The sequence below is a fragment of the Salvelinus namaycush genome, chromosome 11 (assembly GCF_016432855.1).
Source record: "Salvelinus namaycush isolate Seneca chromosome 11, SaNama_1.0, whole genome shotgun sequence".
NCBI classification, from domain to species: domain Eukaryota; kingdom Metazoa; phylum Chordata; class Actinopteri; order Salmoniformes; family Salmonidae; genus Salvelinus; species Salvelinus namaycush.
The window spans coordinates 40674979-40687471 of NC_052317.1; the positions used below are offsets into that span (position 1 = coordinate 40674979).

General features: G+C 49.3%; 1 protein-coding gene across 1 annotated transcript; it reads left to right on the forward strand.

The window, feature by feature from the left end:
- The first annotated feature begins 667 nt into the window (after window positions 1–667).
- Window positions 668–2988, forward strand: LOC120056177 (ras-related protein Rap-2b-like). Its single transcript, XM_039004403.1, has one exon. It carries the CDS (start codon window positions 975–977, stop codon window positions 1521–1523), a length of 549 nt encoding a protein of 182 aa, XP_038860331.1. The 5' UTR covers window positions 668–974; the 3' UTR covers window positions 1524–2988.
- The last annotated feature ends 9505 nt before the right edge of the window (window positions 2989–12493 follow it).

Here is a 12493-nt window from a genome sequence, read left to right on the forward strand (position 1 = left end):
ACTCATTCAAGGGTTTTTCTTTATTTTTACACATTTTTACATTGTAGAATAAGACATCAAAACTATGAAATAACACATATGGAATAATGTAGTAACCAAAAAAGTGTTAAACAAATCAAAATATATTTTATATTTGCCTCGATGACAGCTTTGCACAATCTTGGCATTCTCTCAATCAGCTTCATGAGGAAGTCACCTCATGATTACCTCATGTTCCCAAAAACCATTGAAATCAATTTTTCCCCTGTCGTAGCCCCCAGAGTTTCCAAATTTTGTGAATGCACTGAAGTCGGAAGTCTGAGATTTCCAAGTTCCTTATTGTTTTGAATGCGGCACCACTTGTTTTGAAAGCACCAAGACACAAGTTTGTCACCCCCGTTCAATGGGCAACATTCAGTTGAATATTAATAGCCTTTGCTTTACTGTAATATTACTAAAGCTAGGCCTATAAATGATTAGCCTCCTGATATCAGCCACATCATATAAGATATACGTATTGGGGGGACATGCCCTGGACAACGCACTTCAAGGCATCTTGTAACAGTAATTTGTTACAAGAGCACGGGTCACCTGACTGACACAAGAGTGAGTGACTAATATTTGTATTGAGTAACGTTTTGGGTGACTGCCCCTTTACGAAAACGGAAGTAAGCCTTGTCTCGTGACGTTAGTTGCCTTGCGCCGAGAAACAGTGGGCAGGAAACGACAGGCAGAGAAAGACTTGTTCACGCGTTCCGACACCATGGCACAGTACAAATAACCGAAAAGGTGCTCCACGTTCTATTACTAATGTTCGGGAACGGTCACAGGCTTCGGCTTCTTACCAAGACTTTTGGAGACGTTCCTCGAAAGCTTTTCCGCCGAGGGATTTGACAACTGCCACCCGTGAAAGGTGTCTGCGGTCTAAAAACATCGGGGCGGACCGCGGGTGGGAAGAGGATTCGTAGAGAAGGTGCTGTCTGCTTTCTGGAGCCATGAGGGAGTATAAAGTGGTCGTGTTGGGCTCGGGTGGCGTGGGTAAATCAGCATTGACGGTCCAGTTTGTAACGGGATCCTTCATTGAGAAATACGACCCCACAATAGAGGATTTCTACCGAAAGGAGATCGAGGTGGACTCGTCGCCCTCTGTTCTGGAGATACTGGACACGGCCGGGACCGAACAGTTCGCCTCCATGCGAGACCTGTACATCAAAAACGGGCAGGGATTTATTTTGGTCTACAGTCTGGTCAACCAGCAGAGCTTCCAAGATATCAAGGCATTGAGGGATCAAATCATCCGAGTGAAAAGATACGAACGAGTGCCAATGGTATTGGTTGGAAACAAGGTGGACTTGGAAGGCGAGAGGGAGGTCTCTTCCGGGGAAGGCAAGGCGCTGGCTCAGGAGTGGAATTGCCCGTTTATGGAAACTTCTGCCAAAAATAAAGGCTTGGTCGACGAACTGTTCGCAGAAATCGTGAGACAGATGAACTATTCTTCTTTACCCAGCGGTGGAGATCGCTGTTGTTCTTGTGTGCTTCTCTAAGAAAACATGTTTCGTGCAGCTGTGAGTGTTTTATCTATGTGAAAACCATCAAACAAGCCCTATTTTGATAACTTGTTAACAAAATGATACGGCCTCTTTTTTGATTAAGCGGCCGTCAATATAGAAAGCTGCCCACTGTTGTATTATTGCACACACCATCGAGGATGACAACATTCGATATTTAAATAGCATAAAAAGTGTTTACATGACAAAGTACTTGAATGTTTAAGTTTTTAGTTCAATATCAAACAGCTTTGTATTTGACACTTCTCTGGAAACGTGCCTCGATGGGAATGTCTTATTGTGAAACCTAAGAGAGACACTTTGTTGTTGCTTTGTTTTGCTATGAAAATGTTATGTGGGGTTTGATTACTGTTGAGTTGTACTTTTTGACGTCTTCTGGGCAGGTCATTCAGGCCTGGAGAGATGGATTGGAGGACTCCTCCCTCTGCTGAACAGGGAGGGTCTGCTTTCTGTGGATTCTGCAGGGCTCAAGGAACATTCCCCCCCCCCAAAAAAAATTTGGAAACTCCCTGCAAAAGCTCTTTTTTTTTTTTTTTTTTTGGTACAGTGTCAAATAAACCCCATATGCCAGTCAGTAAACCTGCACTGTTCACTGGAATTAGCCTAAACCTGAGCATCCTGTTCAAATAAGACTAAACATAACAAATAGCTTGAACATCAAGCTGTGGTACATTACCTGTTGATAAAAGCCTACTCAAGACATGGGGCGTATTCATTACGCAGATTCTGTTGCAAAACGTTTCTTAAACGGAAGAAAACGGGGCGTGACCTACCTGAATCTGTCCAATAGAAACTTGTTTTTCTCTATTTGCTTACGTTTGGTTGTTAAACGGTTTCCATAATGAATACGCCCCTGGAGTGTGGTGGTTTGAATTGTGTTTTTTCTTTGGGACTGGTGATGATGTTGGATTGAATACAAAACTTGCACTTCCCTTGCCAGTGTCACTCTTTGATTTGCACAAACAAGGACCTTACAGATGTTACTGACATGGAGAATACGCATGACTGGACCCCATGTCAAGTGCCTTCCTAAGAATTACACTTGTCTCCATGTGCCAACCAAGGAGCCCTCTAATCACAAGCGTACTTTACAGTTTTCAGTTGGGCTCATAGTGTTACTTTTTGTATTTTTCAGAGAGGAAGTTGAGGTGTAGACCTAGACCAACTAGCAGTTATTTTATGGCAAGTTTGGCCTATTTTTAATTTTATTTCCTGCCCCCCCCCCCCCCATTGGTACTAATTCACTGAGAATATGAGCCCAAGCAGATTTATGCTGTGGGGTTCAGAGAAAAGTATGCCATATTTGTGTTTTAATTTGACATTTTTATGATTACTTTCTGAAATGTGAAATCCTGATTCAATTGTCATTTTGACCTCAAGTCTATTACTACCCACCTGTCTGGTTTGGAGGACTTTTGAATACAAAAGGCATTTTCTGCAACGTTTTGGTGTGTGCTCTTCATTCTGTTGGTGTGATTGCGTGGGTGTGTGCTCTATACTTGAATGTGTAGTCGTTGGCGTATTAAGGCTATAGGTCCCGTGTAGCTCAGTTGGTAGAGCGTGGTGCGTGCAACACCAGGGTAACAACACTGGTCCCATGTAGCTCAGTTAGTAGAGTGTGGTGCGTGCAACACCAGGGTAACAACACTGGTCCCATGTAGCTCAGTTGGTAGAGCGTGGTGCGTGCAACACCAGGGTAACAACACTGGTCCCATGTAGCTCAGTTGGTAGAGTGTGGTGCATGCAACACCAGGGTAACAACACTGGTCCCGTGTAGCTCAGTTGGTAGAGCGTGGTGCATGCAACACCAGGGTAACAACACTGGTCCCGTGTAGCTCAGTTGGTAGAGCGTGGTGCGTGCAACACCAGGGTAACAACACTGGTCCCGTGTAGCTCAGTTGGTAGAGTGTGGTGCGTGCAACACCAGGGTAACAACACTGGTCCCGTGTAGCTCAGTTGGTAGAGCGTGGTGCGTGCAACACCAGGGTAACAACACTGGTCCCGTGTAGCTCAGTTGGTAGAGCGTGGTGCGTGCAACACCAGGGTAACAACACTGGTCCCGTGTAGCTCAGTTGGTAGAGCGTGGTGCTTGCAACGCCAGGGTTGTGGGTTCGATTCCCATGAGGGCCCAATATGTAAAAATAGTATTAAAATGTATGCATTCTTTACTATAAGTTGCTCTGGATAAATGACTAAAATGTGCAGGACTAGTACATCTATAGGCCTTACTGTTGCATCATATGTCAGGCCCTGGCCTGGCTCCTATTGGACCTCTGGCTTTTCAGGCCCTCTACAAACATCAACCAGAAACCCCATCTCAAACATGTTGATCTCTTTAAATCGCTCTGACACGTGTTCCTGTTTGCTTTGTCAATGGTTGAACATAAAACACAACTTTTCTGTGATGTAGTCGAGCAACACTGAAGGGCACTAGTTTAGAAGGGTTTTTTGGTCCCTCCAGCTGTTAGAGTAGAGGGCATGCTGGGTACACTGGGTATAGTTGACGAGTGGTGCTTCCTGTCACATGGTTTCTGGATATAGGCAGTCAGAAGGGGACAGAGGAGGCTTTCTGTGTCTCCAGCCAAGCCCAATCAGCAGACAGACGGATGTTTGTAACCATGTGTGAGCGAGAGATGGAGTGGCATGAGTATTGGGTAACAACCAGCAGAAGGTGAAAATCAGATGTCATGGGGTGTTTGAATGAAGCAGAGAGAGGGTGAAATTAGATGTGTTGGGGTGTTTGAATGAAGCAGAGAGAGGGTGAAATTAGATGTGTTGGGGTGTTTGAATGAAGCAGAGAGAGGGTGAAATTAGATGTGTTGGGGTGTTTGAATGAAGCAGAGAGAGGGTGAAATTAGATGTGTTGGGGTGTTTGAATGAAGCAGAGAGAGGGTGAAATTAGATGTGTTGGGGTGTTTGAATGAGGCAGAGAGAGGGTGAAATTAGATGTGTTGGGGTGTTTGAATGAAGCAGAGAGAGGGTGAAATTAGATGTGTTTGGGTGTTTGAATGAGGCAGAGAGAGGGTGAAATTAGATGTGTTTGGGTGTTTGAATGAGGCAGAGAGAGGGTGAAATTAGATGTGCTGGGGTGTTTGAATGAAGCAGCAGACAGGGGAAAAATGATGTGTTGGGATGTTGTGTTTGAAAAAGCAGAGAAAGACCGCTTCTCTTGGAAGGGCCGAGCCCGAGTCTGTTTGGGGCTGGTATGTATGTCCATAAAGTGACCAGTCAAAGCTTTCTAATGGGAAGGCATTCCATACATCATGGTAGATGTGGTGGGGGAAGGGAGAGGAAGGCATTCCATACATCATGGTAGATGTGGCGGGGGAAGGGAGAGGAAGGCATTCCATACATCATGGTAGATGTGGTGGGGGAAGGGAGAGGAAGTCAAGTTCGCTGTGGTGGAATGGAGGAGGAAGAATTGAATGAAAATATCCTGCACACTACCAGGGAGATTCCAGTGTGAGCGTGTGCACACCTTATGGATGTTGAGGTGTGTGTGTGTGTATTAATGTCAGTAAGTGTGTGTGAGGAAGGGAGAGGGCGAGAGAGAGGGAGGGAGAGAGAGCGAATGAGAGAGGTGTGAGGGCAGGAAAGAACTGATCCCAATATCTATTCTTTACAAGACTGTTCCACTAGGTGGCAGGAAGCCTAGTGTTTAGAGCATAGAGGTGGCAGGTAGCCTAGTGGTTAGAGCATAGAGGTGGCAGGTAGCCTAGTGGTTAGAGCATAGAGGTGGCAGGTAGCCTAGTGGTTAGAGCATAGAGGTGGCAGGTAGCCTAGTGGTTAGAGCATAGAGGTGGCAGGTAGCCTAGTGGTTAGAGCGTAGAGGTGGCAGGTAGCCTAGTGGTTAGAGCGTAGAGGTGGCAGGTAGCCTAGTGGTTAGAGCATAGAGGTGGCAGGTAGCCTAGTGGTTAGAGCATAGAGGTGGCAGGTAGCCTAGTGGTTAGAGCATAGAGGTGGCAGGTAGCCTAGTGGTTAGAGCATAGAGGTGGCAGGTAGCCTAGTGGTTAGAGCATAGAGGTGGCAGGTAGCCTAGTGGTTAGAGCATAGAGGTGGCAGGTAGCCTAGTGGTTAGAGCATAGAGGTGGCAGGTAGCCTAGTGGTTAGAGCGTAGAGGTGGCAGGTAGCCTAGTGGTTAGAGCGTAGAGGTGGCAGGTAGCCTAGTGGTTAGAGCGTAGAGGTGGCAGGTAGCCTAGTGGTTAGAGCGTAGAGGTGGCAGGTAGCCTAGTGGTTAGAGCATAGAGGTGGCAGGTAGCCTAGTGGTTAGAGCATAGAGGTGGCAGGTAGCCTAGTGGTTAGAGCATAGAGGTGGCAGGTAGCCTAGTGGTTAGAGCATAGAGGTGGCAGGTAGCCTAGTGGTTAGAGCATAGAGGTGGCAGGTAGCCTAGTGGTTAGAGCATAGAGGTGGCAGGAAGCCTAGTGTTTAGAGTGTAGAGGTGGCAGGTAGCCTAGTGGTTAGAGCATAGAGGTGGCAGGTAGCCTAGTGGTTAGAGCATAGAGGTGGCAGGTAGCCTAGTGGTTAGAGCATAGAGGTGGCAGGTAGCCTAGTGGTTAGAGCATAGAGGTGGCAGGTAGCCTAGTGGTTAGAGCATAGAGGTGGCAGGTAGCCTAGTGGTTAGAGGTGGCAGGTAGCCTAGTGGTTAGAGCATAGAGGTGTCAGGTAGCCTAGTGGTTAGAGCATAGAGGTGGCAGGTAGCCTAGTGGTTAGAGCATAGGGGTGGCAGGTAGCCTAGTGGTTAGAGTGTTGGACTAGTAATCGAAGGGTTGTAAGATCAACTCCCTGAGCTAACAAGGTAAAAATCTGTCATTCTGCCCCTGAACAAGGCAGTTAACCCACTGTTCCTAGGCTGTCATTGAAAGTAAGAATTTGTTCTTAACTGACTTGCCTAGTAAAATAAAAATAGTTTGCACAGCAGCTAACATGGTTTGCTTCCTTTCTGTCTTGAGGCTTCTAGTCATCATCACAGAGGTTCTGCTTCCTTGGTGAACTCAGTGACCCTTGACAGTCAGAAACACACTGTGACGTGCCCTACGTCTACCAATGCAACCTTAATGCTCTCTGTTCACAAGGCTTGCTTTTTCAGAGAAATCACACAAAGATAAGATAAGGTTCCAGGTTTAAAATGGAGGATGTTTGAGGCTGTCTGGGACCATATTGTTAGGCCTAGTCATTCACTTAAAGGACCAATCAGCAGTTGAGACTACAACAAAGTGGACACCCCACCTCTGTTTTGGTAAAAAGCTGAGGGATGGGATAGGAGAAATGTAGCTAAAACTCTCAATTTCACAGAAAGAGCTTTGGATGCAAGGACTGACCGTCCCAAATTATAGTTTTAACCATGTTTTGAGGATGTAGTGTGTTTGTTTAAAACAAGCTTATATTTTGGGTTCTGACGAAGTGTGACAGTTGAACTAAGCTTCTTCCAGAATCAATGGGTATAAATCATTGATTTATTAGTCCAAAAATGGATGTAGCGACTGTAGATGAGCCCTTTTAATGGGGTAGGATACGTAATACAATTTTCAATAGAATCGATCAGAAACCTTTCTTACCATTCCTGAAATTAAATGGATATGTCGTCCAAATAAATCAAAGGCAGTATGAGTGTACCGTCACCTATGTATGTTATGATTAGATTGTAAGAAACTTCTGGTAACACCTCAGAATATGGAGCTCATTGATAGTTATAAAGCTTTGTGTTTCTGATACTTTGTCCAGTGTGTGCAGAATCCATGTGTGAGATCTGTGTGTGACATCATGACGTCAAGATTTATGCAAAACGTTTGAAGAATGCAGTGAATTGTGCAGCTCAAATTAATATTCACCACTGAGAATCTCTATGGAAACCAGGTCTGGTTTAGTATACAATAGTGGGACCTGGAGGGAGGGAGGGAGGGAGGGAGGCAGGCAGGCAGGCAGGCAGGCAGGCAGGCAGGCAGGCAGGCAGGCAGGCAGGCAGGCAGGCAGGCAGGCAGACAGACAGACAGACAGACAGACAGACAGACAGACAGACAGACAGACAGACAGACAGACAGACACATATCGGATAAATAGTTACTGTATGCAGAGTAAGAGTTTTCGAAATGGTTTAGTTGTTGCTGTTATCAGATGTATGATCAGCTGGATTAAACCCATTGAAACAGTGTTTCACGTTTAACTATGTGGGAAAACTGGTTTGGCCATATAGCTCTTACTGTGTGTATGCGGACAGTACATTCATGCATCCTTGTATGTTTTTGTGCATTTGCAAGCCATGCCTAAACGGGATGCATGTGTGTGTATAATACTGTGACGTGGTCCTGTATAGGTAAGGTGGGATCCCTTTGAGGAATGATGATGGATCCTAGAAGGGTGAAATACAATGGGGGTTTGCTTATTGGCAGGTACACTGTAATACTCAGTTCCACTGCTCACACACACTGTAATACTTAACCTGGCCAGGTGGAGAGGCCATTAGGCCAAACATCTCTCAGGTACACAGCCTGACCCATAAGGTGATCTCACGTAAGGTTGGAGGTGCTTTAGCCATGGGGTAACCATGGTAACCTTTTTATCCTTCATCCTTTAGCCTGTGTCGTGTACATTAGGGCAAAATACAACGGTAAATGTTTTAAAACGTTTTGCAACAGGATGTTTTCTTATTGGACAGGACCAGGTAGTCCCTCCCTGTTTGTCTGTTTTCTTCCGTTTGGTGCCTAATGAGCAGGACCCTGGCCCTGCATCATATTGTCTTAGTGTGCTGGTGTGTCGCAACAGCTCCTCTTTGACCTGTAAAGATACCCTGTCAGGGAAGTTGTCACACTCTCACTACTGCATTGAAGGGAATCAATCAGTGTGATCTGTGAGATATAGAGCTATATCTTTTACTCTTCACTTACCCTCAAAGTGAACGTGAAAGTAGGGATATTTTGAGAGTTGAAGTCAACCCTTACAGATAGACATTGTCTCTACACAGTGTGTTGAATCCAAAGTGATAGCTGCCGCTGTTTTGGAAGATGGAACATGTTGAAATGACTATTCAAAACAAAGGAAGGGGGGGGGGGGGTGATGTCCTTGTTGGCTTGCGTACATCAGATCTCTCACTGACCCCTGACCCTTTGTAATCTCATTTGGGGCCGAGAGGCCAGCCGATCGTGTGACACTAACTTCGTTGCCACGGTGTTATTTATCTCCACTCAGTATGTAGGCCTACTGTTCAGTCAGCCAGGCCTGTGATTGAGAGAGCGATCAGCAGAAAGATCCTGATATTTTCCCACCGAGGACATCCACACTGTCATTGGCTCTATTAATGTAGTAGTTAAGTGGCCCCCGAACCCTCCCTCAGCCCCTCCCCCTTCCCAAATACAACCCCTGAACCCTCCCTCAGCCCCTCCCCATCCCAAATACAACCCCCAACCCCTCCCTCAGCCCCTCCCCCATCCCAATGAAACCCCTAACCCCTCCCTCAGCCCCTCCCCATCCCAAATACAACCCCTGAACCCTCCCTCAGCCCCTCCCCATCCCAAATACAACCCCTGAACCCTCCCTCAGCCCCTCCCCATCCCAAATACAACCCCCAACCCCTCCCTCAGCCCCTCCCCCATCCCAATGAAACCCCTAACCCCTCCCTCAGCCCCTCCCCATCCCAAATACAAACCCCAACCCCTCCCTCAGCCCCTCCCCATCCCAAATACAACCCCCGAACCCTCCCTCAGCCCCTCCCCATCCCAAATACAACCCCCGAACCCTCCCTCAGCCCCTCCCCCATCCCAAATACAACCCCTGAACCCTCCCTCAGCCCCTCCCCATCCCAAATACAACCCCTGAACCCTCCCTCAGCCCCTCCCCATCCCAAATACAACCCCTGAACCCTCCCTCAGCCCCTCCCCATCCCAAATACAACCCCGAACCCTCCCTCAGCCCCTCCCCCATCCCAAATACAACCCCTAACCCCTCCCTCAGTCCCTCCCCATCCCAAATACAACCCCTGAACCCTCCCTCAGTCCCTCCCCATCCCAAATACAACCCCCAACCCCTCCCTCAGCCCCTCCCCCATCCCAATGAAACCCCTAACCCCTCCTTCAGCCCCTCCCCCTCCCCCATCCTAATACAACCCCCAACCCCTCCCTCAGCCCCTCCCCCATCCCAAATACAAACCCCAACCCCTCCCTCAGCCCCTCCCCCATCCCAAATACAACCCCTGAACCCTCCCTCAGCCCCTCCCCCATCCCAAATACAACCCCTGAACCCTCCCTCAGCCCCTCCCCCATCCCAAATACAAACCCCAACCCCTCCCTCAGCCCCTCCCCCATCCCAAATACAACCCTCAACCCCTCCCTCAGCCCCTCCCCCATCCCAATGAAACCCCTAACCCCTCCTTCAGCCCCTCCCCCTCCCCCATCCTAATACAACCCCCAACCCCTCCCTCAGCCCCTCCCCCATCCTAATACAACCCTCAACCCCTCCCTCAGCCCCTCCCCCATCCCAAATACAACCCCCAACCCCTCCCTCAGCCCCTCCCCCATCCCAATGAAACCCCTAACCCCTCCTTCAGCCCCTCCCCCTCCCCCATCCTAATACAACCCCCAACCCCTCCCTCAGCCCCTCCCCCATCTTAATACAACCCTCAACCCCTCCCTCAGCCCCTCCCTATCCTAATACAACCCCCAACCCCTCCCTCAGCCCCTCCCCCATCCTAATACAACCCTCAACCCCTCCCTCAGCCCCTCCCCCATCCTAATACAACCCTCAACCTCTCCCTCAGCCCCTCCCCCATCCTAATACAACCCCCAACCCATCCCTCAGCCCCTCCCCCATCCTAATACAACCCCCAACCCATCCCTCAGCCCCTCCCTATCCTAATACAACCCCCAACCCCTCCCTCAGCCCCTCCCCCATCCTAATACAACCCTCAACCCCTCCCTCAGCCCCTCCCCCATCCCAAATACAACCCCCAACCCCTCCCTCAGCCCCTCCCCCATCCCAATGAAACCCCTAACCCCTCCCTCAGCCCCTCCCCCATCCTAATACAACCCTCAACCCCTCCCTCAGCCCCTCCCCCATCCTAATACAACCCCCAACCCATCCCTCAGCCCCTCCCTATCCTAATACAACCCCCAACCCCTCCCTCAGCCCCTCCCCCATCCTAATACAACCCTCAACCCCTCCCTCAGCCCCTCCCCCATCCCAAATACAACCCCCAACCCCTCCCTCAGCCCCTCCCCCATCCCAATGAAACCCCTAACCCCTCCTTCAGCCCCTCCCCCTCCCCCATCCTAATACAACCCCCAACCCATCCCTCAGCCCCTCCATATCCTAATACAACCCCCAGCCCCTCCCTTAGCTTCCCCCCATCCCCAAGTACCCCACCTGTTGCTTCCCAGATACCCCAGAGTTATTAAGCATCTAAACCATATGGACACAGAGAGATTATTGCCCCCAACATAAACACACACATACGTGCATCCAGGAGGAGGCTGATGGGAGGAGCTATAGGTGGAAGGGCTCATTGTAATGTCTGGAATGGAATTCATGGAACGGAGTCAAACATATCAAACGTATAGAAACCATGTTTAACTCTGCTCCATATATTCCATTCCAGACATTACAAAGAGCCTGTCCTCCTTCGGCTCCTCTTACACACACACACACACACACACACACACACACACACACACACACACACACACACACACACACACACACACACACACACACACACACACACAATACTACCCCCTCCCTAGCCTCAGGGACCCCTCCCTCCCTTTCCCCCTCAGTACCCTCTGTCAGGGTTTGGGGTGAGGGCAGGAGGACAGTATTGAGATTCAGCTCCCATGTTGTCACCACTACACTAAACTGACTTCTACCATACAGCGTTAATGGACACGAGACACATTCTTCTCAGTGTTCTCGGTATGAAAATGATTCTGTATCTTGTAGAATAACCACAATGAATGTACACTCACAACAAGACCAAGAGAATAGAAGAATCATGAATACATTTGTAAATGCAGAAACCTCCACTATTATTAAAGCCAAAGAGACAAATCTACCTTTAGAATGCATTGTGCCGATTCGTTGAGAAATAAGTTAGTGCTCTGACGGCCCTCCACCAGTGTGTTCCACCCACGCCGGCCCTCCACCAGTGTGTTCCACCCACGCCGGCCCTCCACCAGTGTGTTCCACCCACGACGACCCTCCACCAGTGTGTTCCACCCACGCCGGCCCTCCACCAGTGTGTTCCACCCACGCCGACCCTCCACCAGTGTGTTCCACCCACGACGACCCTCCACCAGTGTGTTCCACCCACGACGACCCTCCACCAGTGTGTTCCACCCACGCCGACCCTCCACCAGTGTGTTCCACCCACGACGACCCTCCACCAGTGTGTTCCACCCACGACGACCCTCCACCAGTGTGTTCCACCCACGCCGACCCTCCACCAGTGTGTTCCACCCACGCCGGCCCTCCACCAGTGTGTTCCACCCACGACGACCCTCCACCAGTGTGTCCCACCCACGCCGACCCTCCACCAGTGTGTTCCACCTACGCCGACCCTCCACCAGTGTGTTCCACCCACGACGACCCTCCACCAGTGTGTTCCACCCACGCCGACCCTCCACCAGTGTGTTCCACCCACGACGACCCTCCACCAGTGTGTTCCACCCACGCCGGGGCACTCACAGGGGTTTGATAGTGAACATATGGGGGGCCTGCTCACTCAGCACAGCCCTGTCTCCCCATTACCTTTCAGAGGAATTAACAAATGAATACTTGAGATCTCCAATGTAGGCTATTATGTGATAGAGTGGAGGGGGGGGGGGGGGGGATTTGTGTTTGGATCATCCTGTAACACAGTGACTAGATCTATTTACTACACGTTCTATTGGATCACAGGAGGCTGCTGGAACGGAGCATATGGAATGGCTTCAGACACCTGGAAACCATGCGTTTGATACCA

Coding starts and splice junctions, on each gene's coding strand:
- LOC120056177 (XM_039004403.1), top strand. CDS start 975: ATGAGGGAGTATAAAGTGGTCGTGTTGGGCTCGGGTGGCGTGGGTAAA.